The sequence below is a fragment of the Mytilus californianus genome, unplaced genomic scaffold (genome assembly GCF_021869535.1).
Source record: "Mytilus californianus isolate M0D057914Y unplaced genomic scaffold, xbMytCali1.0.p SCAF_12, whole genome shotgun sequence".
Classification (NCBI taxonomy): Eukaryota; Metazoa; Mollusca; class Bivalvia; order Mytilida; family Mytilidae; genus Mytilus; species Mytilus californianus.
In genome coordinates this window covers 54,990,535-55,016,734 of record NW_026262604.1, presented here as the reverse complement: position 1 = coordinate 55,016,734, position 26,200 = coordinate 54,990,535, and the positions used below count along the sequence as shown (strand labels likewise).

General features: G+C 35.1%; 1 protein-coding gene across 1 annotated transcript; it reads right to left on the bottom strand.

Moving 5' to 3' along the window:
• Window positions 1–15,796: 15,796 nt before the first annotated feature.
• Window positions 15,797–25,473, bottom strand: LOC127722038 (uncharacterized PE-PGRS family protein PE_PGRS54-like). Its single transcript, XM_052228884.1, has 3 exons — window positions 25,361–25,473; window positions 17,730–18,684; window positions 15,797–17,369 (listed from the first exon to the last, which is right to left on the bottom strand). The coding sequence occupies exons 1-3, from the start codon at window positions 25,439–25,441 to the stop codon at window positions 15,838–15,840; spliced, it is 2,568 nt and encodes an 855-aa protein (XP_052084844.1). The 5' UTR covers window positions 25,442–25,473; the 3' UTR covers window positions 15,797–15,837.
• Window positions 25,474–26,200: the final 727 nt, after the last annotated feature.

Here is a 26,200-nt window from a genome sequence, read left to right as displayed (position 1 = left end):
TTATCCTCTTTTGTGTTTTGAGCAAAACTGAAGAAGATAGAAGAAAACTAAACAGCACATGATCAGCAATACAAGATCAACAAAACAGATTTTGTCATGAGTTCTATTCTTGTTTATACAATGTTGGAGAGTGTCCTTTGTTGAATATGCACATAGACCAAGGTAATCACAAAGGCTCTTTAGAGCCTCTAGTTTTTTATTATTAGAACTATGTATAGTTGGTTAAAAATGACTTTAAAGACCAATGTCAAATACTTTTCGCTTGATAGATTTTTGGAACAGATGTGGAGTGCAGGGTTATTTGAACGGACGTAATTCGAGTTCGAACGTTTTCTAACTCAAGTATGACTTTTTTGCTTTTACTTTCGACATGTAAAGTTTAGCTTATGTCATGCTTTTAACGCCCTTGTTGTAAAGAAACTTCAATAAACAGCAGACTATATGCCAGGTCTTTTTGATAACAAGTGACAAACAATTTAGGGCGTAATTTAAGGAGGCTTTTCCCAGGATGCAATTGCTCGTAGACTGTATTTACCCTCTACAGTAGACCAAATTATCCACAAATTCTGCAAAAGGGATCTTTTAATAATAACATTAGATGTATGTTTCATTTTAATACATTATTCTGATTGGCTACACTGCAATCTCGCGTTATTCCTTAATCAACTTCATTACACAATAAAATTTATCATTCATGATGACACGAGGTCCCACAATAAAGTGCACAGGTAAATTAAATAAAAACTTAATACAAATCGTGTTTTCATGATCCTAGCTAAAAAATGTAATTATAAGTATTGAATGCTTCTTTTTGTAACTTCATAGGGTTGTAAAAGTGTTAACCGTGCGCACATTTATAAAATGAAGCGCTTCCGCGCTTCATACAAAATGTACTTCGGTCAACGCTTTTACACTCCAATGAAGTTACAAAAAGAAGCATTCAATTCTTAAATGATAAGCCATGTCCAGGGAGACATAAAGCATCAAACGCCCAGCAGGACCGATGCATTTGTCTTAAACATCTCTGATATTGATTCTGCGTGGATTTCTAATTGGCACGAGTATCCATTGGTGTTCATGGTAAAACCTTTGGAGCTATATCAGTTTGCGTGGAAATTAATAAAGAGCACGGCGACCTTTCCTTGGTGATATTTTAATGGCCGTCCGGCATACACAAATATCTGTTAACCAAAAACCATCTTATGTGTACCAAAGTCGTCAGTGATGGTCACACAGACAATTTGCTACCATCGCGGACCAAAATCTGGCTTTTCGCGGGATCCTATTAAACATATAGTGTTTTCGCTACCATGTGCTGTAGAGATTTCGTTGCACAACATGACAGAAACATTCTTTGTTAGTACTCTATTTTTTATAATTCGACATTGCATGTTTCATATACCCATTGTAGCCGAAGATTGATAAAAAAAACATTTTTGTTTGATAACTACGGAGCCCTTTAAAAGTGCCAAAGATGAAATTTAGAATATTTGTGCGCGCGACTTTAAATCTTGTGCGCACAACTTTTTTATACTTGTGCACACAACGTTTTCAAACTTGTGTACACAACTTTTTTAAACTTGTGCGCACAATTTTCAAACTTGTGCGCACAACTTTTTTAATCTTGTGCGCACAACTTTAAATCTTTCATGGTTAAATTGAACTAGACTGAGTTATGTTTTAAGAAGCAATGTTTGGTTAAGTAAAACCAGATATCATGGATATCTTTTTAGTACCGGGCTCCATGTGAGAATGAAGATGTGTTATGTGCTTTGGAAAACTTTGCAGAGATTGACAAAATGAACCTTGCAGATTTTTCTTGATAGCCACTCTTGTAAAAAATAGGAAAACCTGACAATTTCAACCGAATCATAAAGGAAATTCCTCATTAAGAACTAGTTCAGCAACCAAAGTGCATTGTCCGGACTTGGGAACCTTGATCAATCCAACGAATTAACAACAGCTGTACAATACGTAACAAACGACTGTTAAGAACGTTTTGGGAAGCCTTATCTTTCTTGAAAACCTTTCTTCTACTGATAGAGATGCCATGCAGCACTTGAGAAAATGCACCAAAGAAATAGTCCAAGCCAAATTAAAATTGTTTTTATACTTTTGTACAGCGTCTGACTGTATGTTGAAAAAACAGGCAGATATTCCATTCAGTTTCTTTCACAAGATGGTCTGGGTCATGTGGGAAACTTTTGGAGGTAACAAAGAGCTACGAAAATTATCCCTCATTTAGAACAGAATTTAACTGTTTCTTTTCTATTTGGGTAATGGACATCATTTAATTACCAAATTGAAGTCTTGATGAATACATGTTTGTTTGCATATCAAAACGTTTTTTTTTATTTTTTTTTATTTATGTTGATCATAATTGACTCTTTTTATTCATAGCCTAGTTAACTTGTACCAAAAACAAATATAACAATTATATTCATTATGTGTAGAAAATTGTTAAAAAAACTACCCTCAACTTTTATATCTTGCACAGTCACATATTTCCCAAATGGCTATACTGATGCAAAATATTTGATTTATCATAGTATTAATGTGTAGGTCTGTCGTCAATAATTGTTTGGGTAATAAGAAACAATGAATATGGTGTATAAATTCATGACACAAAATTTCTACATACACTTGACAAAGCCCAAAGCAACGGAACAGCAGTTTTATTGCTGTTCTTCATCTCAAAGTCACAGTGATGCTTTCAACGGTCTCACCGCAATGTAAGTTTAAGACGGAATTCTTTGATGTATGTCTATAACGATACGGGACTATGTTAGGGTTTTTGATTGCATGATAACAAGGGCATTTTGAGGCTTATTATTTTATCACAATGTGTTATTTCTAATGAATAATTGGCTGCGTTATTTCATTGGTGTGATAATTTTATAACTGAAGGAAATAGTTTAATGACAACCAAAGCACAACAATGAGTTATTACATGATTACGCACACCCCCTTAACAGAGACTCGATAAATCTTCATCTGTGTAAAGTAGTTCGGGCGATAAAGATTAATTTTTGTCCAAACATATAACATACCATCAGGGTATAAAGCAATGGCACACAACAACTAAATATTTTAACATGTTATAAAAAAGAAGATGTGGTATGATTGCCAATGAGACAACTCTCCACAAGAGACCAAATGACAAAGAAATTGACAACTATAGGTCATCGTACGGCCTTCAACAATGAGCAAAGCCCATACCGCATAGTCAGCTATAAAAGGCCCCGAAATGACAATGTAAAACAATTAAAACGAGAAAACTAACGGCCTAGTTTATGTACAAAAAATGAACGAAAAACAAATATGTAACACATAAACAAACGACAACCACTGAATTACAGGCTCCTGACTTGGAACATGCACATACATACAGAATGTGGCGGGGTTAAACATGTTAGCGGGATCCCAATCCTCCCCCTAACCTGGGACAGTGGTGTAACAGTACAACATAAGAATCATAAGTTAGTTATGATTCCACAATATACATGTCTTTTAAATACGAAGTTGTATTTGTTGTGCGCTCGAAGTTTACCGGATCAAGGTATGTCAAACAATAAAGTAAAAGCAGGCAAACATTGACAATTAATCTGATTCTTTCATTTAAATGTTTAGTTATAGTCTTGGTTCTTCAAGACGTCTACACAAATATGTCCTTTTCATGATAATTTATGTTAAAGCCCTGTCAATATATCTCTAGCACCTTGGAAAGATGAGCTTTAAATGTTTGTAAAATGCTGGGACGAAAACAGTCCTCTAATGACCCTTATCCTTTGAGGTTGCAGTGGATTGATTTACTTGATGTATAGGAAATTGTTACCAGGACCAAATGTAGATAAGAGTTTGCTATTTGTTTTTTCCCTTCAATTCTGAAAATAAAGGCACCAAAAAGGGTGGAAAGTCAACATTGTTTAAAGCAGGTTTTTACTTATCGGTTCGAAGTTAGTTGAACGTATATGTCAGTCTAATTTTAAATAAGACATCCCCTATCTGCCACCTGATAACGTGATGGTTAGATTTGTGATATGAGAACGGTGGGTAGCTATATTCTGACAGTCCACAAGTCATACTTCCCTATTTGTCAAACAGCCTATTTTTCCGACACTTCCTTTAGTCGACAGTCCAAAAGTTGATAAAAAGCTTCATTAACCCTTTTTTTCCAGAAATATTTTGAACGACAGGTTAAAACATTGTGTCTGTTTCGTTCTTATCTTTAAATGAAAAATGCACGCATTGATTTCTGTATTTACAATAAGTAGTTTTTAAGTAAACAAGTTAGTTAAGTTGTTTAAACGAGTTAGTTAATTCGTTAAAACAAGTTAGCTAAGTTGTTAGCTAAGTCGTTATAACAAGTAAGCTAGGTCGTTATAACAAGTAAGCTTAGTCGTTACAACGACTTAAAAATAAAACTTCAATCAAATAAAAACCAAAAACTGCTAATTTTCCTTAAAATTACCAATTCAGGGGCAGCAACCCCAAAACGCGTTGTCTGATGTGTCTGAAAAATTTCGGGCAGATAGATCTTGTCAATGACCTGATGAACATTTTTACCCCTGTCAGATTGGCTCTAAATGCTTTAGTTTCAGAGATATAAGCCAAAATCTACATTTTACCCCAATGTTCTATTTTTATACAAGGCGACCATCTTGATTATTGCGCGGGGTCATCGGATACTTTTTTGAAACTAGATACCCTAAGGATGATTTTGGCCATATCCGCTTTAATTTTGCCAGGAGTTTCAGAGGAGAAGATTTTTGTAAAAGTTAACGACGACGACGGATGCCAAGTGATGAGAAAAGCTCACTTAGCCCTCTGGTGCAGGTGAGCTAAAAAAGCAAAACGGACAAAAAGCAACGAACAAAAAGCAAAAGTGTCGGACAAAAAGCAAAACAGACAAAAAGCAACGGACAAAAAGCAAAAGTGTCGGACAAAAAGCAAAATTATCGGACAAAAAGCAAAACGGACAAAAAGCAACGGACAAAAAGCAAAAGTGTCGGACAAAAAGCAAAATTATCGGACAAAAAGCAAAAGCGGACAAAAAGCAAATTGTGGACAAAAAGCACCGTATCAAGCGTCAATGTTTAATTAGAGTGCAAAAACAATGTACTAACATTGTTGGATGACAAACAATTTATTTGTCGTCACTATAAATAAAGGAAAAAAAAAAGCTCGGAGACCCTCGCTTTTTATTCCTGTTGTTTAATTAAGCTCCTGCGAATAAATTTTGATTTTATTATCAATAATGTATATACTGTATAACCATATTGCCCCTTGTAGTGATACAGGACAGCTGATATAGGTGTATGATTGGGACCCATTGAGTACACATAGTGGACGGCCTATAACACTGAGGGCCTCTCGATATATCGAGTCTCCTGTAATTTGTTTTTATTAATTTTATAATTTTTCTTAACAGATTGGTATTGTACATGGCGATGAAAATTGGTGATGAGATTTTATAAATACAGGTTCATTTTAAGTATACGCGGTCATGAATATGCAGATCAAAATTTACAGTTACACGAAAAACCAAAAGTTTGAACGTCAACAATATGGAAATTTTGAAAGCACGAAAACCAAATGGAAATAAACAGAATAGCTAAAACAGTAAGACGTTTGACCTCGCCACATCGAACTCTGTCAAGTCTGCAGCCTGTAAATCAGTGGAAGTCGTTGGTTGGTGTCTGTCATATATAATTTTAACCATTTATTTTATTACAAATCAAGCTGTTGGTTTTCTCGTTTGAATTGTTTTACAATGTCATGTCGAGGCCTTTGAAAGCTTACAGCTCACTTTACGGTATGTGTTTTGCTCATTACTGAAGGTCGTATGTAGGTCTTTAGTTGCTTACTTCCACTTCATTTGATATCTGGTTGATAGTTGTATCATTGACAAATATACCACTTCTCCTTATTTTTAGACAGTAAACTCTGTCCGAGAGAGTTTAACTTTGGTTTAGTGCAATAACAATATTATAAAAATAACTTTTCCAAAGAAAACATATCATTAAAACTATGCCAGTATCGTTGCACTGGCTACTGAACAGATGGTAGCCTCAGGAACTGATGGTCAGCCAGCAATGGTACCTAAACAAAGGTTACCTACCAATATAAAAATAAGGAGATGTGGTATGATTGCCAATAAGACAACTATCGACCAAAGTTCAAATGACGTGGATGTAAGGAATTATGGGCAACCGTATGAACAATGATATTTGTACAACATTTAACGTTTAAAGTGTGTATTTAAGATTTCGGAAAAGGTCATTTTCATTGACATTTACTCACGACGGATCTCTTTCTTATTGACCCTACGTTACTCAAAAATGACATTGCATGACATAAGACAAAAATGATTGTATTGATGATGCCTTGATTTATTATTGTAAAAAGAACCCGAAAAATTTGAATACAACCTGAAGATATGTAATGTCCCAGTTAATGACCTTTCTGGCATTAAGTACAGCTCATTACTAAACAAAATCCAAATTAGCGCCGTAAACTACAGAACAAACTAACACAACTCAAATAATCTGACATTTACTGTTTTTAGGGGGAAAATATAATATGTTGGTAAGACAATTTGAAAGTTTAATGTACAGTCAAACTTTGCTCTCAGAATAAACTTTTAGAAGGTAATATGAATATAACAAATAAGGAGATGTGGTATGATTGCCAATGAGAAAACTTTCCAACAGAGCCCAAATAAAGCGGATTTAAGCAAATATAGGTCACCATATACGACCATTTGCGTCGATTCTGAAAACACACAGCAAGAATAATATGTATGCCCGGCTTTCAACAAGTCATTACACCGTCATCATCAAATATAAATATGGCATATCGGTTGTCTAATTAAAAACCGTTTATTTAGAGAACAGTTGAAGGTCTTGTCATATCACATGTTGATGATTAAGGTTTAAATGGACTCTATTTCAGGGTCTGAATTGGTTTCATATCTGTAGGTTTTTGAAGGCCAATTTCTCTATTCCTAATTTTTTCCCTTTTTTTTTCTATTCTTTATATTTTAGCACCCCATTCTATTCTATTCTTTAATAACTTATAAATGGTATATTATTCTCTATTCTTTATTTTTTGACTCAATATTTTGTTTGTTTTTCCCTTCTATTCTCTATTCTGTAAACCCCATGGAGACTCTCAATCATGCATGATTCGAATCATTGGCTACTGAATGAATTCTTATATGGTTAATCACCAGCGGTACCCAACTTACTGTATAGAAAAATACATATATAGATATAGGAAGATGTGGTATGAGTGCCAATGAGACAACTCTCCATCCAAGTTACAATTTATAAAAGTAAACCATTATAGGTCAAGGTACGGCCTTCAACACGGAGCATTGGCTCACACCGAACAGCAAGCTATAAAGGGCCCCAAAAAATTACTAGTGTAAAACCATTCAAACGGAAAAACCAACGGTCTAATCTATATAAAAACGAGAAACGAGAAACACGTATGAACTACATAAACAGACGACAACTACTGTAATCAGATTCCTGACTTAGGACAGGTGCAAACATTTGCAGCGGGATTAAACGTTTTAATGGTACCAAACCTTCTCCCTTTTCTGAAACAATAGTATAACATCACAACATAGAAAAAAACACTATAAAATATCAATTGGAAGGCTTAACTCAATAAAAAAACGTAAATTAATACACAATGAACGAATAAATTTGACCTGTGACACCTGAATGCAAATACACAGTAATAAAAAATTACAAGGGATAAATAATTAAATTCAAAAGTAAATAAACAGGTTTAAACAAAGTTAGAGTATGTTATCACTGTGAAATTTCAAACAATTTATAGAAAATCATCACTTTTGAAGAAACCTGCGTCATATTATACACAGGTAAATGAAAATAAATTTGTTGTTATGTATACTTCTTCTTCTGTGTGTATAAAATCTTCCGTTAAGGAATACCAAGAAATATACCGGTTTACACTTTGATGTTCATGTATATTATTATGATATAGCAATTACCACGAAACGAAAACAACTTTTGTGTGCTTGCATTCAGAAAAGGTCATGCGAATAATTCGAACTGATTCTCAAAAGGTTGGTCGTTGACTTTGATTGCAACCTTATTGGCCCTCCGTTACGTAAACATGACATTGCAATAAGTCATAAAAAGTATTATTTATGATAGCTGCTTTATGAATATGAAAAGGTATAAAAAAGTCAACATCAGAATACCTGAAGGTATGTATTGTCCCTATGGAAAACCTTATTTATCGTTTGTATGATATTGTTTAAAAAAATACAGTAGCGCCATAAACAACAAAACTGACTAACACAATTCCAAAAATCTGACATTTATTGTGTTTAAAAAGAATAACAATATGTCGGTTAAACGATGGAAGTTTAATGTACAATCAAACTTTACCCTCTGACGTAGACATCAAGTAACACCAAGTCGACTTTGCTCTCTGACGTAGACATCAAGTAACACCAAGTCGACTTTGCTCTCTGACGTAGACATCAAGTAACACTTAGTCGACGTTTTACCTCACTTAGATTATTGTTGTTCAATATGGGGAAACTGTAATAACTTTCTATTAGATAGTTTACTAAAACTGCAAACGAGGGCAGCAAGAATAATTTTAGACGAACATGATTACACTAAACCTTCAAGCGAATTATTTCACGAATGTAACATTGTGCCGATTACACAAAGAATACATTATCGTAAATCATTACTAATGTATAAGGCAAAACATGGCTTAGCTCCAGTCTAGTTTCTCGTACAATGGACCAAAAGTATGGAATGCTCTTCCTAATTCAATTAAAAAATCAAACACAGTATTAGAATTTAAGCATAACTACAAATCTATGTACTTTTAACATTACCATGATATTTGTACTGTAATGCCATATATATTGTATTTCAATTGTATTACATCTTTATTTATCATTATATTGAATATGTATTGTTTATTTTTAATGTAATTATTATATTATTAAGAGAGCCTTATTGAAAATTGGTGTTATCCAAATGAGTTACTCTCTCTAAATAAAGATATTATAATTATTACTATTATTATTATTACACCAAGTAACACCAAGTCGACTTTGCTCTCTGACGTAGACATCAAGTAACACCAAGTCGACATTGCTCTCTGACGTAGACATCAAGTAACAACAAGTCGACTTTGCTCTCTGACGTAGACATCAATCAACACCAAGTCGACTTTGCTCTCTGACGTAGACATCAATTAACACCAAGTCGACATTGCTCTCTGACGTAGACATCAAGTAACACCAAGTCGACATTGCTCTCTGACGTAGACATCAAGTAACAACAAATCGACTTTGCTCTCTGACGTAGACATCAAGTAACACCATATCGACTTTGCTCTCTGACGTAGACATCAAGTAACACCAAGTCGACATTGCTCTCTGACGTAGACATCAAGGAACACCAAGTCGACATTGCTCTCTGACGTAGACATCAAGTAACACCAAGTCGACTTTGCTCTCTGACGTAGGCATCAAGTAACATCAAGTCGACTTTGCTCTCTGACGTAGACATCAAGTAACACCAAGTCGACTTTGCTCTCTGACGTAGACATCAAGTAACACCAAGTCTGTCTTGATCATTCAGGAATGTCTATAGATGACCACGTAGTTCTCTAGTGAACCCACATATATTTGCATTTATTTATATTAAACGTTGATGTAATGATGAAGCCTTCAAAATTTATACCATTGAGCGTACCTTGCTGAAGTTAGTTTTAGAAATAGGTATTTTGTGTATCTGTTTTGATAGGGTTCGTGTTGTTCAGTGTTTTGTTTTGTATGTTGTGTGCTGTTGACTGTTGTTTGTCTATTCGTCCTTTTTCTTGTTTTGCAATGGCGTTGTCAGTTCACCTTAGACTTACGAGAGAGGTTGAATATCCGTTTTGTATCTTCCGCCTCTATTTTCCATATGTTTTAATGTTGGAATATGATTTTTTTTTCTGTGTTAAAAATTTCTAATACTTATATTTCTATTTAATTATTATTTCTGGACAAATTTAAATTGTCTCCCCTGCGACGAGGAATGCTCTTACGGCTTCAGCGCCGTCAACGGAAATAAGGTCACACAGATGAGACACATCTGTTTGACGATTTGTTTCCATTTACAAATATATAGCCATTATAACCTGTGCGACCGTTTTAGGAGTATTACTAAGATCAACGACTAGTTGTCCCGGCGTAATAATAATGTGTCTGGGTAGAATGACATGTCGTCCTGTTGAACTTTTTGAGAAAAAAAAAATAAAAAGTGCAGCTCAGCATGTCGGCCTTGTACAAAGAATAGTGCATAATCCTATCACATCAACACGTCCTCGAACTTAAATGTAAAATTGAGAATGGAAATGGGGAATATGTCAAAGAGACAACAACCCGACCAAAGAGTAGATAACAGCCGAAGGCCACCAATGGGTCTTCAACGCAGCGAGAAAATCCCGCATCCGGAGGTGGTCCTCAGCTGGCCCCTAAATAAAAGATCAAAGATTTGTGTTTACTCGGTTCAATATTTGCTATTTTCTGTAAATGTCAGAAGGGCTGTGCACTTTTCTGTTGACATGAAATATCATTGATATGATCATATTCTTAAATTAACTGTTTAAAAACTATCAATTCTTCGAATAAATAACCTTAGCTGTATTTAACAAAACCTTTCGGAATTTTGGGTCCACGGTGCTCTTCACCTTCGTACTTTATTTGGACTTTTAACTGTCATAATTTAAGCGTTACTGATGAGTGTTGTGTTGACAAAGCGCGCTTCTGGGGTACAAATTCATAAGCCTTATATATTTAATGATTGTTTTTTCTTGTAATTAACAATTTATGTAAATAAAATTGGTGCATTGAAAAGATTTACATACATTGAATATTATACTATATATTTTGTTTCCAGGAAATCTTCACACTGCTGTTATCTAACGAAAAATTTATATTCGCCATTAAATATATACATGGAATGTTCCCGTTGTTGAATCTTGAATTATGCGTCTGTCATAAGTATTCAAAATAGAAAAAAGTAAAATAACAAAAATACCGAACTCCGAGGAAAATTCTAAACGGAAAGTCCCCAATGAAATGAAGCAATAATGGAGATTTGTTCTCCGTTATCTTAAGACCTGCTGGTATATTTGCCTTATGTGTTTATCTTTGATTGATTGAGTGTATTTTGCTTAACGTTCAGTGGAAAATAGTTGATGCATATTGAGGAACAGAAGAAAAATTATTAAAAAAAAATGCAATAGAACTGTAGGCTCTATAAACTGGGTCGACCGGAATGCAGGATGGGGAATTAAGGCTGCCACTAGACAAATATATTGGATATGGACATGTATTTGTCTTGAAACAGACGAACGGACCCTCATACAGATGTTGTTATGGTTCTTTAACGTGTGTAAAGCGTGGTATCAAATTCAACACATCCGGTTTCGCTCTTTTTGGAGTTTATGCAATTCCCTCCATTTGTGTTACCTTGATTGTATCTTTTTAATCGATTTTTAAACTTGCGTGGCTGCGTATTTATATATCCCGCATTACCATGAGGTTAAGATCTTTATCATTGCCTCTCCTTTTATAGAAAAGAAAATAATTTATATAAGAGAACTGCTCTTGCATTCTAATCCCATTTTCAAGCTTATAATATTTCGTACTTGTTTATATTAGTATTTGGCGAATGCATTATTTAAATCTGTTTACAGTTTTCACTTATGTAAAATTCAGTAAACGTGGCCAATATGACACGAACCTAACAACATAAGGTAACAAAAATGGGCATTTTAAGGTTATCGTGTACACTTCATTAATGAACAAGCACCTCCGACCTCTTAAACAAAATCGATCGAGTCTAGACAAGTTGTAAGACTGGTTCCTTGTCAATTATCTGTTTGGCTCTAACTTAGATACCCATATGTTGCAAGGGAAAAAACCAGCTTACAACAAGCTGTTAGACTAGTTTCATGTCCTTTATCTGTTTGGCTCTAACTCAGATACCCGTATGTTGCAAGGGAGAGGACCACACAAGACACGTTGTGAATACTTTGTTTGTTGTATTTGAACAAAGACGATAAATCAACCAACAGCAATACCCCAACAGACAAAAGCATGAAGAAACATAGAAAATATCATTTATATCTGTGAATACGAGGAGTGTTGGTTATGAACCAACCAACAGCAATACCTCAACAGACAAAAACATGGAGAAACATAGAAAATATCATTTACATCTGTGAATACGAGGAGATGTTGGTTATGAACAAAGACGACACATCAACCAACAGCAATACCCAAACAGACAAAAGCATGAAGAAACATAGAAAATATCATTTACATCTGTGAATACGAGGAGATGTTGGTTATGAACAAAGACGATAAATCAACCAAAGGCAATACCCCAACAGACAAAAGCATGACGAAACATAGAAAATATCATTTATATCTGTGATACGAGGAGATGTTGGTAATGAACAAAGACGACAAATCATCCAACAGCAATACCCCAACATACAAAAGCATGAAGAAACATAGAAAATATCATTTATATCTGTGAATGCGAGGAGATGTTGGTTATGAACAAAGACGATAAATCAACCAAAAGCAATACCCCAACAGACAAAACATGAAAAAACATGGAAAATATCGTTTACATCTGTGAATACGAGGAGATGTTGGTTATGAACAAAGACGACAAATCTTCCAACAGCAATACCTCAACAGACAAAAGCATGAAGAAACATAGAAAATATCATTTACATCTGTGAATACGAGGAGATGTTGGTTATAAACAAAGACGACACATCAACCAACAGCAATACCCCAACAGACAAAAGCATGAAGAAACATAGAAAATATCATTTATATCTGTGAATACGAGGAGATGTTGGTTATGAACAAAGACGACAAATCATCCAACAGCAATACCTCAACAGACAAAAGCATGAAGAAACATAGAAAATATCGTTTACATCTGTGAATACGAGGAGATGTTGGTTATGAACAAAGACGACACATCAACCAACAGCAATATCCCAACAGACAAAAGCATGAAGAAACATAGAAAATATCATTTATATCTGTGAATACGAGGAGATGTTGGTTATGAACAAAGACGACAAATCATCCAACAGCAATACCTCAACAGACAAAAGCATGAAGAAACATAGAAAATATCGTTTACATCTGTGAATACGAGGAGATGTTGGTTATGCTTCAGTGAGACAGCAAAACATTGCCACAAATGATCAATTGCTTACATCTTCGTCCTTTAAACTCTGTTGGATAGTTGTCTCATTTGCTATCATATAACATCTCTTTATTTTTATATTAAAGGACACATTTAGATGTTGAGACATGATATAAGTTAAGTGAGCATTACACTCTCCATCTTTTAACTCAATCTTTATGAATATAGGACAGCTTAGGCCTGCAATTAGAACTTTAGTAGGATATTTTTTCAAACATTTTATACTACATATCATATTGTGGGCAATTATGTTGTCAACAAATTCTGTTCAATTTATAATTATTTCATTAGACTTTTCAATTGTTGTACAAATACCGATCACAAACTACGTCCCAAGTCAGTGAAATGTTTAATTGTATATATATTTTAACGAACAATCATGTATTAAGCTGTACCATAAATCCATGTGATAGTAAAAAATCATGACTGTGATGGTTGCAGATCAATATTTTTGTTCTGTCCGGCTTGTATTGATGTTTTTGTTTGTGATTTTGCTCTCCTTCTATTAGATTGAGGTACGGAATTGGCCGAAGTTACGATGAGTGATTACGAAATTTATTATTCGGTCCTTGGAGTGGCTAAAATAGTAAAATTCTTCAATTCTCTGAAAATAATATGATTTCTTTTGATAAATCCATTGCATGATGCAGTCTGGTTATTACAGTGCTGAGATTTGTTTAGGTGTTATTTTGACGCCATACATTTGTAAACATGGTAAACGTGCTTAACGTGACATAGTTGATCTTAATTGGATATTTTACACATTTTTGGAAAACAAAACAGCCTTACCATAAAAACGAAGAATACCAACAAATAATCCGCAGATTATTGTATTGTGAACACATAAAGACTATTTGTTTTTATTGAACTTTAATCCCTTTTGATTTTCAAATTGAGGAGTCCCAACAAATGGATTTATCAAATCTTTTACTTTGAAGCACAAATTCAATTGATTTTTCTTTTTGATTTTTTATGCATCGATTTTGATACATGTACATTACCATTCTAGTTTACAGTTTAGTTACGTGCGAATTACCTTCAAGGAAATAGAGACATTTTTATATAAAAAGAAATCCAGGAAAGTTGCTAACAGATGCATTGTGTGATGTGTCCATACAGCAGTACAGCAGTAACAAGAATTTTATTTTCATTCCATTTTATTAAATTCTTATTTTTCTCGTCATAAAAATATTTGAGACAACAACAAAAAAGCATAATGAAATAATTTTAACAGAACAACAAGATATGTTATTATATACAAATGAGAGCAATACACAAAATACATTAAAAGCACTGGAAATCACAAAGCAAAAGCAGTGTCAACGTTTATAATCTTCTCAAAATAATTGGCGTAAGCGCTTGTACATCGGGGCTTTATTTTTTGTATTGTCGCCCTAATGTAACTTGACAATTTGCTTTTTTGATAATTATCACTTTTGAATAGTCTTATCGTTTAACATGTTAATAGTGTCGCTATCACAGATGTCATTTTTCCACAAACTGAAATACGAAAGATAAAAATACTAATTCTGAAAGGAAAAGTTACATATTCTAGTTCACATATTTGAAGAGAAACTTTCATAGATTATAATGGATTTATTTTACAAGTTATGTAATAGAAATCCGTGTAAGAAAATTAAAAGTGAAAAATATACCTTTAAAGAAAAAACGTGGGCGCCATTTTATCCATATGCAAACGAGTAGTCATCAATTTGAATACTGAAATTTGACCAAAACGCTTGTGATGACAAATAACGATAGCATATACCGAAAGCAAGGAAGGCTATTAGAACATGAACAATTCTACCAGGAAGTAAAAACAAATAAGGGTATAGTTGATTGATGAAAAAATGAGGGGAACTTTCCTTCCGAAAATATTTGAGAAGATTAAGATGAAATACCAAAAAGCTTTTTTACATGCCGAGCAGATATTTAATTAAAAATTTCTAATGTCCGTTTATATAAATGAAATAATTACAGTAAAAACATGCTGAATAGCAATATGTTTTCTTGTACACCACCAATTCTAAGATATGAACAAAAAAGGTACCAAGAAAATTAAATTTACAATCAATTACGGCCAGTAGCTGGATTGTTTTGAAAAAGAAGTAAAAGCTTTTTATTTCCGACGCCGCTTACGGGAATTAGCCAGATCGATACAAGTTATCTGATCAATGTTTAGTTAACACATTGCGCATGCGTAACGCAAATTAACCGATCACTGCACTTGTCGTCGTCGTCTTCCTGGCTATAACAAATAATGTTATTATTATCGCTTCGTAACTTCTCATCCATATTGCATCAGGCCAGCTCAAGCAACAATTCCCATGATAATTGGACATGAGAGGCTTTGGCTTTTAGAGAGCCACGTGTGATTTCAGTGCTATTACAACACACAACTAATATAAAGGTGTTAAAAGACGCATCAAAGTTTCCACAATGAAAAGGGACTGTCAAATACTTTATGCCAACTTAGCTTCTGGATGAAATTAATGCTCGCATAATTAGTTGTAGTATGATTTTAATCAATGAAAATGCACTCGAATCACACCCCTCCTAGCGCAGGTAATATACGCATAATTTCTTCAGCGTCTAATCCGGCTTGTTGTAATGCAAACACCTGAGCCACCGGGTTTTGTTGAGTATTTGGTTGAGCATTACTGCCACTTGCGGCACTAGCTTTGTATCCATTTACATTATTATTTAAATTGTTATTATTATTGTTATTGGTATTTGCATTTGAATTTGACGGATTTATAACAAGCTTTGGTTGTCCCGATTGTCCTTTATGAATTCCAATCTCAACTGTTCCGCCAGATGAAATTACGATAGGTTTTTTATTGGCGCCGCTTGATACAACGCTTGCACCGTTTGGTCCACCTGTGGAAAAAATACTTGGTCCTCCGGCACCACCTGCAGATACCATGTCAGGACCCCCTCCTATTCCCGCAGATTGACCCATTAACATTTGAAGTAGTCCTCCATTTCCTCCTGCCGGGGCACCTCCAAATGGTCCATTTCCGGTATTTACACCAGCAAGTTTGGCTAACTGTTGATTAGAGAACGTACTAAGTAATGATTCGAAGTTTTGACCTCCAAATGCATTGCCTCTAGATCCAGTAACACCAACAACTGCTCCTAAACCTGCATTAGGACCATATTGTGCTCCTCCATTTCTTCCGCCGTGTCCAACCCCAACTCCACCGTGTGCGCCTCCATTACCTCCATGACCACCACCGTGTCCGCCTCCGTTAGCTCCATGGCCACCACCGTGTCCGCCTCCATTAGCTCCATGACCACCACCGTGTCCGCCTCCATTAGCTCCATGTCCACCACCGTGTCCGCCTCCATTACCTCCATGACTACCTCCATGCCCGCCTCCATTACCTCCATGGCCACCACCGTGACCGCCTCCATTACCAACATGACCACCACCGTGACCGCCTCCATTACCAGCATGACCACCACCACCCATACTGCCATGACCAGCACCCATTCCATGAGAGCCACCATGCCCACCTCCATTACCACCATGTGCTCCTCCTTGACCTCCGCCCATTCCCTGACCACCTCCATTTCCATTATGTCCACCTCCCATTCCATGACCGACTCCATTGCCACCATGTCCACCACTCATTCCATGACCGCCTCCATTACCACCATGAGGACCTCCATGGCCACCACCCATTCCATGTCCGCCTCCATTTCCACCGCTCATTCCATGACCGCCTCCATTTCCACCGCCCATTGCATGACCGCCTCCATTTCCACCGCCCATTCCATGACCACCTCCATTGCCACCGCCATTACTAGGACCGCCTCCATTGCCCACATGTCCACCGACCATTCCATGGCCGCTTCCACTGCCACCATGTCCACCGCCCATTCCATGACCACCTCCAATTCCACCACCCATTCCATTACCACCTCCAATTCCACCGCCCATTCCATGGCCACCTCCAATTCCACTGCCCATTCCCTGACCGCCTAAATTCCCACCGCCCATTCCATGACCGCCTACATTTCCACCACCCATTCCATGACCACCTCCAATTCCACCGCCCATTCCATGACCACCTCCAATTCCACTTCCCATTCCATGACCGCCTACATTTCCACCGACCATTCCATGACCACCTACATTTCCACCGACCATTCCATGGCCACCTCCAATTCCACCGCCCAATCCATGGCCTCCTCCAATTCCACTGCCTATTCCCTGACCGCCTAAATTCCCACCGCCCATTCCATGACCGCCTACATTTCCACCGACCATTCCATGACCACCTCCAATTCCACCGCCCATTCCATGACCACCTCCAATTCCACCGCCCAATCCATGGCCTCCTCCAATTCCACTGCCCATTCCCTGACCGCCTAAATTCCCACCGCCAATTCCATGACCGCCTACATTTCCAACACCCATTCCATGACCACCTCCAATTCCACCGCCCATTCCATGACCACCTCCAATTCCACTGCCAATTCCATGAACGCCTACATTTCCAACACCCATTCCATGACCACCTCCATTTCCACCGCCCATTCCATGAATGCCACCATTTCCACCGCCCATTCCATGACCGCCTCCATTGCCACCATGAGGACCTCCATGGCCACCACCCATTCCATTAGCACCACCATGAACTCCGCCATTGCCACCATGTCCACCGGCCATTCCGTGGCCGCCTCCGTTGCCACCTAATGGACCAAGGCCACCGCCCATTGCATGACCGCCTCCATTGCCACCACCCATTCCATGAATGCCACCATTTCCACCGCCCATTCCATGACCACCTGCATTGCCACCGCCCATTCCATGACCGCCACCATTACCACCATGTGGACCTCCATGGCCACCACCCATTACATGTCCACCTTGACCAGCACCGTGGCCTTGTCCACCTCCATGTCTACCTTGACCAGCACCTTGTCCACCCCCACCCCTTTGACCACCTCGTCTACCGCCAGCTCCTACTGGAACACTTGCAGTTTGTACATTTCCACTACCTTTATTGTTAATTGCACTCGGTCCATTATTTTGTGTTCCCATGGGCGAGAAAATATTTGCTGTTTTTGCAATAATAATGGTCTGGTTGAGATGTTTGTTAGATATATTATTAATATTCTTCCTAATACTCTGTCTGTTGCTCTTCCTTAAACTTTGAGCTGTGTTTTTAGATTTTCTTATTGGTATTATTCTAATGATTCGTCTTCCGGTTGAACTTTTTCGACTTCCGCCATTGCGATTTGCAGTTCCAGAACCCCTTAAAACAGTTGTGACCTGTCTTCTTGGTGGTACAACTACTCTTACATTTTGAATATTGTTTAATGTCAGTCCAGGTTTCCGTCCCTTTGGTATAAGCCGCCTGACGTATCTTGATCTTGACCCCTACAAATAAAAAAAATTAAACGTTTATTCGATTGTACTGAACAATTTTTTTGTTATTGTAATAGTTCTATCAATACAATTAAACTGGTAATGTATGCAGTAATTCAAATATTTATCATATTTTGGTAGTTAACCCTAAAATCTTCAACAGGTATTCCAAATACAGCAGTTCTTAACGTCTATCAATAAAGAGACATCAATTGTCGCCATTTGTCGACATGCACATCAAAATTGGTACCGTAAATATTATTATAAATGGCAAAATTAAAATTTGAAGAAGTATTTTAGAAAATCAGAGTGATTCTTCTTCTTTCACTGTCTTGAATAAGAATTATGGTGCAAAGATGACGTAAACCAACGTGTAACGTGAAAATTCAAGAGTTCTATGTTGTTCGTCTTTCTTGGTTAGGGGCCTAGAAATTGGGGGATGTTTTACCGAGTACTTCAACAGTTTCTTACTACATACGAAAAAATTAAATTTTCAGTCATTGATCTAATATTGTGTTATACCAAAGCTATGAAAGAATATAATAATAGCCATTAAAGTGTTAATACTGACATAAAACCTATGTTCTGTCCATAAATGAGCATCTGAGTATGACGGAAAGTGATTCACATAAAATTGACATAGCTCAAGAATACCCAAAAAAAAGTTTTTAAAAACTAAAGACAACATATAGAAGTAGCTACTGTATAAAATGTTCTTAATAGTGTCTTTAATATCCGTTTTTTTTCAAAATATATATTTTTTTTTTATTCGTAAGTGAATGGCACATAACCTACATGGTGTCGCAGCATAACATAGAACCCCAACGCTTAACATGTGTTACACAATTACACACAAATAAGTTAAATTGATTTGTTATATTTTATTTGTTATGGTTCTATGCATCATTTCATATTTTTTTTTAATTTTCTATTTCATTTCACTTTATTTTGTTATATTAAATGCTATTTTTTTTACTTTATCTTATTATAGAATATCGATTTTGTTGTTTTTGTCCAACTCTATTCTTTTCAATTTTATTTTATTTCATTTTAATTTATTTCGTTTTGTTATACTTTGTTCATTTATTTTGTTATATTTTGTTTATTCTTTTTAATTCTTATATCAATTCATGCCATTTTATTCATTTTATTCATTTTATTCATTTTATTCATTTTATTCATTTTATTCATTTTATTCATTTTATTTGTGTTAATCATTTTATTCATTTAATTCATTTTGTTTTATCTTTATTTTATTTTATTTTATTTTATTTTATTTCAATAATTCATTTTGTTCTATCTTTTTTCCATTTCTTTTCTTTTCATTTCATTTCATTTCATTTCATTTCATTTCATTTCATTTCATTTCGATTTATTTCATTTTATCTCATTTTATTTCCTTTTATTCATTTCATTTCATTTATTTTCGTTTTTGTTTTCTTGAACTTTTGATGCCGGAGGAGGTTGAAGATAGATATAAAGTCTTTTGAAAAACTTCATGAATAGTTATTCCCTAGTTGAAGAAGAAGAATCACAAACCTATCACAAAGGTACATTTTGTACCCTAATTGTACTTTTACCCTAATTGTACTTTTACCCAAATTTTACGTTTACAATGGTATATCAAAATTAGTTCGCTAGTTACCTAAACCCTTATGCTTAGTAAACGTCACTTACATAAACTTACATAAAAACTGTTAATTACTTTTATCAATTCAATCTTTCTTTCTTTTTTTTTTTCATTTTTGGGACATCAGCTGATTTTTGATTGATATGAACCTAATAAAGAATATATGTATGTATTATAATCAATTACTCTTTCTTCGAATTTCCATCCTAATGTTATAAGAGAATATACTTTAATACTATATTTAAAAGATATTTTATATGTTTAATTTTTTCAAATTTGCATTTAAGAGCTAAATTTTTTTTTTTTTACTGGACTACTTTATGGACAACGAGAATGAGGCAATTATTAAAGGGCACAATCAACTAATAAAAGGGCAAATAAAACGACCAATAAAAGTCTATCAATATGTTAATAAATATCTCTGAATAAGTTGACCACACGATCAGTCAGTATTAATTGTGACAAATCGTCATAAAAACAGAGTGTAATGTCATTAAAATGTCAAGCCCATTACAGACAACTGGTCAGTGGTCATGTCCGGGTGTTATAATAAGCTGATCGAACATAATTCGGTAGTGTTGCTTTAATGCTTGATGTGGTCATCGGAAATGTGTGTAAAATCATGTTTTTAACTCCCACATTAGCATATTTGCAGACCAAGCAATATTTTATGTGCATGTATAATACCAGAAGAACTCCCCCAATGCGATGATTTATTACTACCTTTTCAAAAACTAATTAAAGATACAAGGCTTTTAATAAAGTAACCCAGACGCGCGTTTCGTCAACAACAGACTCGTCAGTGGAGCTCAAATCAAAACGGTTGGAAGGCCAATTCAATTACTAAGTTGAAGAGCATTGTAAAGCAAAAGTTCCAAAAATTCATGCTAAAACTGGTTGAATTTAAATTGTAAGCCAACCAAAACGTCTTGATGTGCGCTTTTAAAAGTATTACCCATAATGCACTAGATTCATCAACCGCGAAAAGCGTAACCGTATTTGTATTGTTTTTACCAACAATGAAAAAAATTATAACCGTTTTGATTCTGAAACCACGAATTAAGAACGTTTGCTTTAAAAAGTCACGTCTAAACAATTCATACAATCAGCAAATTATTCAAATCATATTCTATGTTGTAAATAACAATATTTTGTAAATAATATTTCACGAATGACAACAATTGATAGCCATTCAATAAATAATAGAAGTTATCTGACTTTAATGGCAAATCTGGTAATTTGCAAGAGTGTTGTATAATATCATTACCATATAACGTACGTCTAAATCTGTCTTGTAGTTAAAATATACAATTAAATCTTTAGTAGATGTCATTTGGCCAAGGACAATGGTCCATTAAATAATCATTTTCGATTTATTGAAAACATATCCAATATCATTATTTGCTAATTTAACTATCAATTTTATTCGTAGTAGTTTATTCTCATTCTGAGAAAGAAAAGAAAAAAAGATAAAGGTGTTCCCAGAAATTTAAAAGTGGTAAAAATAAATGAATACACCAGAAAGAAAGGACTATAATAGCGTACTTGATGAATGGTAAACATTTTTCCTTAATAGTCCTTCATGAATTATTTAAGATTTCATTTTTGATATAACCTTTGTGCAATCAAAGAAAGGCGAAAGATACCAATGAGACATTCAGACTCATTTGTCGAAGACAAAATGACAATCCCATGTAAAAAACCAAAAGAGATTTAAAGACAAACAACAGTATACAAAACATAACATCGAATATAGATATAAGAAGATGTGGTATGAGTGCCAATGAGAAAACTCTCCATCCAAGTCACAATTTGTAAAAGTAAACCAAACTAAAGATTGAGCAACACGAACCCCACCAAAACCAGGGGTGATCTCAGGTGCTCCGATAGATCCTCTCCATATGTGGGACCCGTCGTCAAGTTCCTATTGCTTAACAGTGTGCTGCTCAAATAGTTAGTTTTAATTAAATGTGTTATTTATATAGAAGCATTTGCTTTAAGTGCATCAAATGCATAAAGCACGCATTCATGTTATTTTTCAGTGCTTATAATACTTTACCTATGCTTTTTAAATGAGGAGATTTGGTATGATTGCCAATGAGACAACTATACACCAGAGTTAAAATGAAATGGTAGTAAGAAATTATAGGTAACCGTACGGCCTTCAACATTGAAAAAAACATACTGTAAAGTCGGCTATAAAATGCCCCAACCTGAAAATTGTAAAACCATTTAAACGAGAAAACTAACGGCCTAATTTATAACAAAACAGTTTACGAAAAACAAATATGATATACATGAACCAACGACAACCACTGAACTACAGGCTCCTGAATTGGGACAGGCACATATAGAATGTGCACGTGGCAAGTTTAGGCATGTTTGTGAACGCTCAACCCTTCCCTAACATGGGACATTGGTGTAACAGAACAACATAAAGATAAACTGTAAAAATCAGTAGCAATTGGCTTAACTCGAAAGATAGATACGAAGCACAAACTCCATTATCATAAAAAACAATAGACACAAAGCACCAAAATAAGAGAACTCGAAGTTACTGAAACATAGTTCAAAACCAATTACAACTTATAGATAAATCATGTTCTCCCAGACTATTGTATCAATCAGTACACATTCAACGGATTTAGCGCAAAGACGTCATAAACAGTCTAAGTGTCGTTTAAAAGCTCTACAGATCGCATGTTTCTTGTAATTCATGTTTATCGCCTTTAAATGAAATGTCTATGTCTTTGATTTAATCATTAAACTTGTATTTAGTACGGAGATGTGGTATCATTGCCTAAATGGGCCGTGGAAGCATCAGAGACCATGTATATGACAGTGCACAAAAAAGTGAAAAGTGAAAAAAAAATAAACAAATATTTTTTTGTTGACATGACGCTCATCAATGAAATACAGCAAAACATACAGCAAGTATATCCACTTTGATAATAATTGACAATGTTATCTTAAAATGTATCAAACTTCATCATATATCTAAAACTTCTTAATCCGTTTTTATTTGAAAATAGAGAGAAATGTTTTCAACTCATATATTGCACATGAATAAGAGCTATGAATGAACGTGAATGTAAGCTATTTTGTTCACCATCTGGTTAATACAAATATAAAGTGATGAGCTATGATTTCCAATGAGACAACTATCAACTAGAGACCAAATGACGAGTGTGTATATACAGCTATTGTTAACCGTACGGATTTCAACAATAAACAACCTCCACAACATGAAGTAAGCTATGATTGGCAACGGAATCGTATCCCTTAAATAGTTCTCAGTTATATTTTTGGACGTTACAAAAGCAGGTCAGTGTATTCCTAATGAAATGTAGTCCTGATCTAGTGTAAGTCTTAAATGCATTTCAGAGTAAATATCAAATACAGTCCATAATAAACGTAAAATGCAGTCAACAGTAATCGCCAAATGCAGTCCAGCTTAAGCATAAGCTACAGTCCAGAGCATGCATAAAAGGCAGCCAAAAGTTAGCGTAAAATGTTGTCACGAGTTAGCGCCAAATTCAGTCAAGAGTTAGCGCCAAATTCAGTCAAGAGTTAGCGCCAAATGCAGTCAAGAATGAGCGGCAAATGCAGCCGAGTGAAAGCCAAACTGCATTCAAGAGTAATCTCAAATGCAGACAAGCGTAAGCGCCAATTGGAGTCAAAAGTAAGCGCGAAATGCAGTCAAGAGGAAGCGCCAAACGCTGTCAAGAATGAGCATCAAACGCAGTCAAGAGTGAGCACTAACTAAAACTAAACAGTTTGCCTTGATATGAAATTAAAACACAATATTGAACGAATGCCTCTCTTAAAAGGTCGTACTATCTTTTTGTCTAAAATTAAAGGTTTGAAATATTCTGATTAATTGCGAAAAATCTTTCTTTAATCAAGCCGTTGGTTTTCTCTTTCTTTTAAATTGTTTTAACGTTTTAAATCCGGAAGCCTATTAAAGCTTACTCTACGGTATGGGTTTTGCTCATATCATATCTCTTTCTTTATTGTATACATCTGAAGTATGTCGTCAAGGATATCCACTAACACACGGTTTTATCATTTTTCATTGTGTGTATTTCTTTGATAAACTACCAAGCCTGACAATTTCTGAAGAATTCGTTTTAATCACCAAGATATAAAAACTTTTATTGTGTGAAAATGGGGACCATTTATAGTTGATGCAATATGTATTTTGCTCATTGTTGAAGGCCGCACGGTGATCTATAGTTGCTAACTTTTATATCATGAAGTCTGTGGTGAAAAGTTGTCTCATTGGCAATCATACCACATCTTCTTATTTTTGATTGGTTTCATGTATACATGTATGTATGTATTGCTTGGATTGGCTATCTGTGTTATACATTTGGGTAGCTCAAGAATTGATTGTAATAGACCAAAACTCATGAATCACGTTTACATTATATGTTTTCTGTAAGTTTGTTTTTATCTGTTTATAACTTTTTAAAGTTAATCATGTAAAATCATGTTTTATTCGTAAAAAATAGTTAAGTACAATCCCAAGCTACATTAATATATTTGGTTAGAATGAGAAGCTTTCAAAATCCAGATGTAAAAATATAGACAGTATAATACTGACTGATACCTAGTGATTCTCCTAATGTAACGCGATGGAACCCTGATAAATGTTATTATCTAATAGTGTTAAACGCACGATCACCCCCCCCCCCCCCCTTTTTTTTGCATTGCCAAAAAACCGTCTGTTCTTTTTTCCGAGTAGCAAGATTTATTCGACTAAGATAGAAAATAAGATGCATTCGAAGCAAATTATTAATCTTCCAATATATTTTTAATATCAAATAGCAAATCAAACTTCAAACCCCGTCATGCAAAGTTACCTTCGGAGGAATATAGCTATTCTTTTGTGTCCCTTTTGATCAAACAAATCCTAACGTTTCTATGTTTTATATATCCCTGGCTTACAAGTGATTCGGTCTGAGCGTTCCTATTGAAGGTAAATCAAGAAAAGCGCAATGAATTCACTAAGTTTATAAAATTTTATGTTCAAATAAAATTAAAAGAAGAACTAACCTGGATCCTAGCTTCTTCAGAAAAATGAAAGACACAAATTACAATCCCAACCACAAATAGTAGAAAAGTACGACCCTGCATTTTCACAGAAAATGTCAAGTGTAAACTATACTATTGGTAGCTGATCCAAGAAGTGGATAAAATGGTATATGTTTAATGTTTTTATATGAAGAGCCTTATTAATATGCGTCTGTTTATCCTATGAGTTAGCCATAGTGACAGATTCATTGGCCTTTTGTTAGAGAACTGTATATAATTGACACTTTTCACGGACTAATACACAGAAAATAGGTAAAAAAGCATTAAATTCTCCTGTATTTCCGGCCGGCAGAAATGATCGATTGTCCATTAATTATTATTTATTCAATATTTTTTATGTCCTAATTTTGATATTTTAGTAGATATTATAGTTTTGCAATGGTGTTTTAACATGTGAGTTACACTTGGTTGTATAGGCATATAATTATCTTACATTACATGAATGACGTCCCTAATATATGGAATGAGAATTCATAGAGAGTTCATTTCTGTACACGGTTAGTATTAGGCATTAGACAAGTATCTTTGTTCAACATTAATATAGCATTCATTTCAACATTATAGTCGGAAAATGCCTGTACCAAGTCAGGAATTATATTACAGTTGATTAATATAGTCGAGCGTTTGGTTTTGTCAGGTTTTATGGACTTTCCCCTTTTTGAATTAACCTTAGAGTTCCGTGTTTTTGTTAATACTTTTTTCATACTTGGAAAAGATTGCTTGCTGTTTGTTTTACACCGCCTCAGCACAAAAAGGCTTTATCGCGACGGCTTACCTTGTGGAATTTACCAACTGTTGGCA

Bases quoted from the DNA above. Each gene is read 5' to 3' on its own strand.
- LOC127722038 (XM_052228884.1), bottom strand. From the start codon at position 25,441: ATGCAGGGTCGTACTTTTCTACTATTTGTGGTTGGGATTGTAATTTGT. The intron at 18,685-25,360 runs GTTAGTTCTTCT...TTTTATTTGTAG, and splicing joins CTGAAGAAGCTAGGATCCAG to GGGTCAAGATCAAGATACGT. The intron at 17,370-17,729 runs GTGGTCATGGAA...GTGGAATTGGAG, and splicing joins AATGGGCGGTGGAATTGGAG to GTGGTCATGGAATGGGCGGT.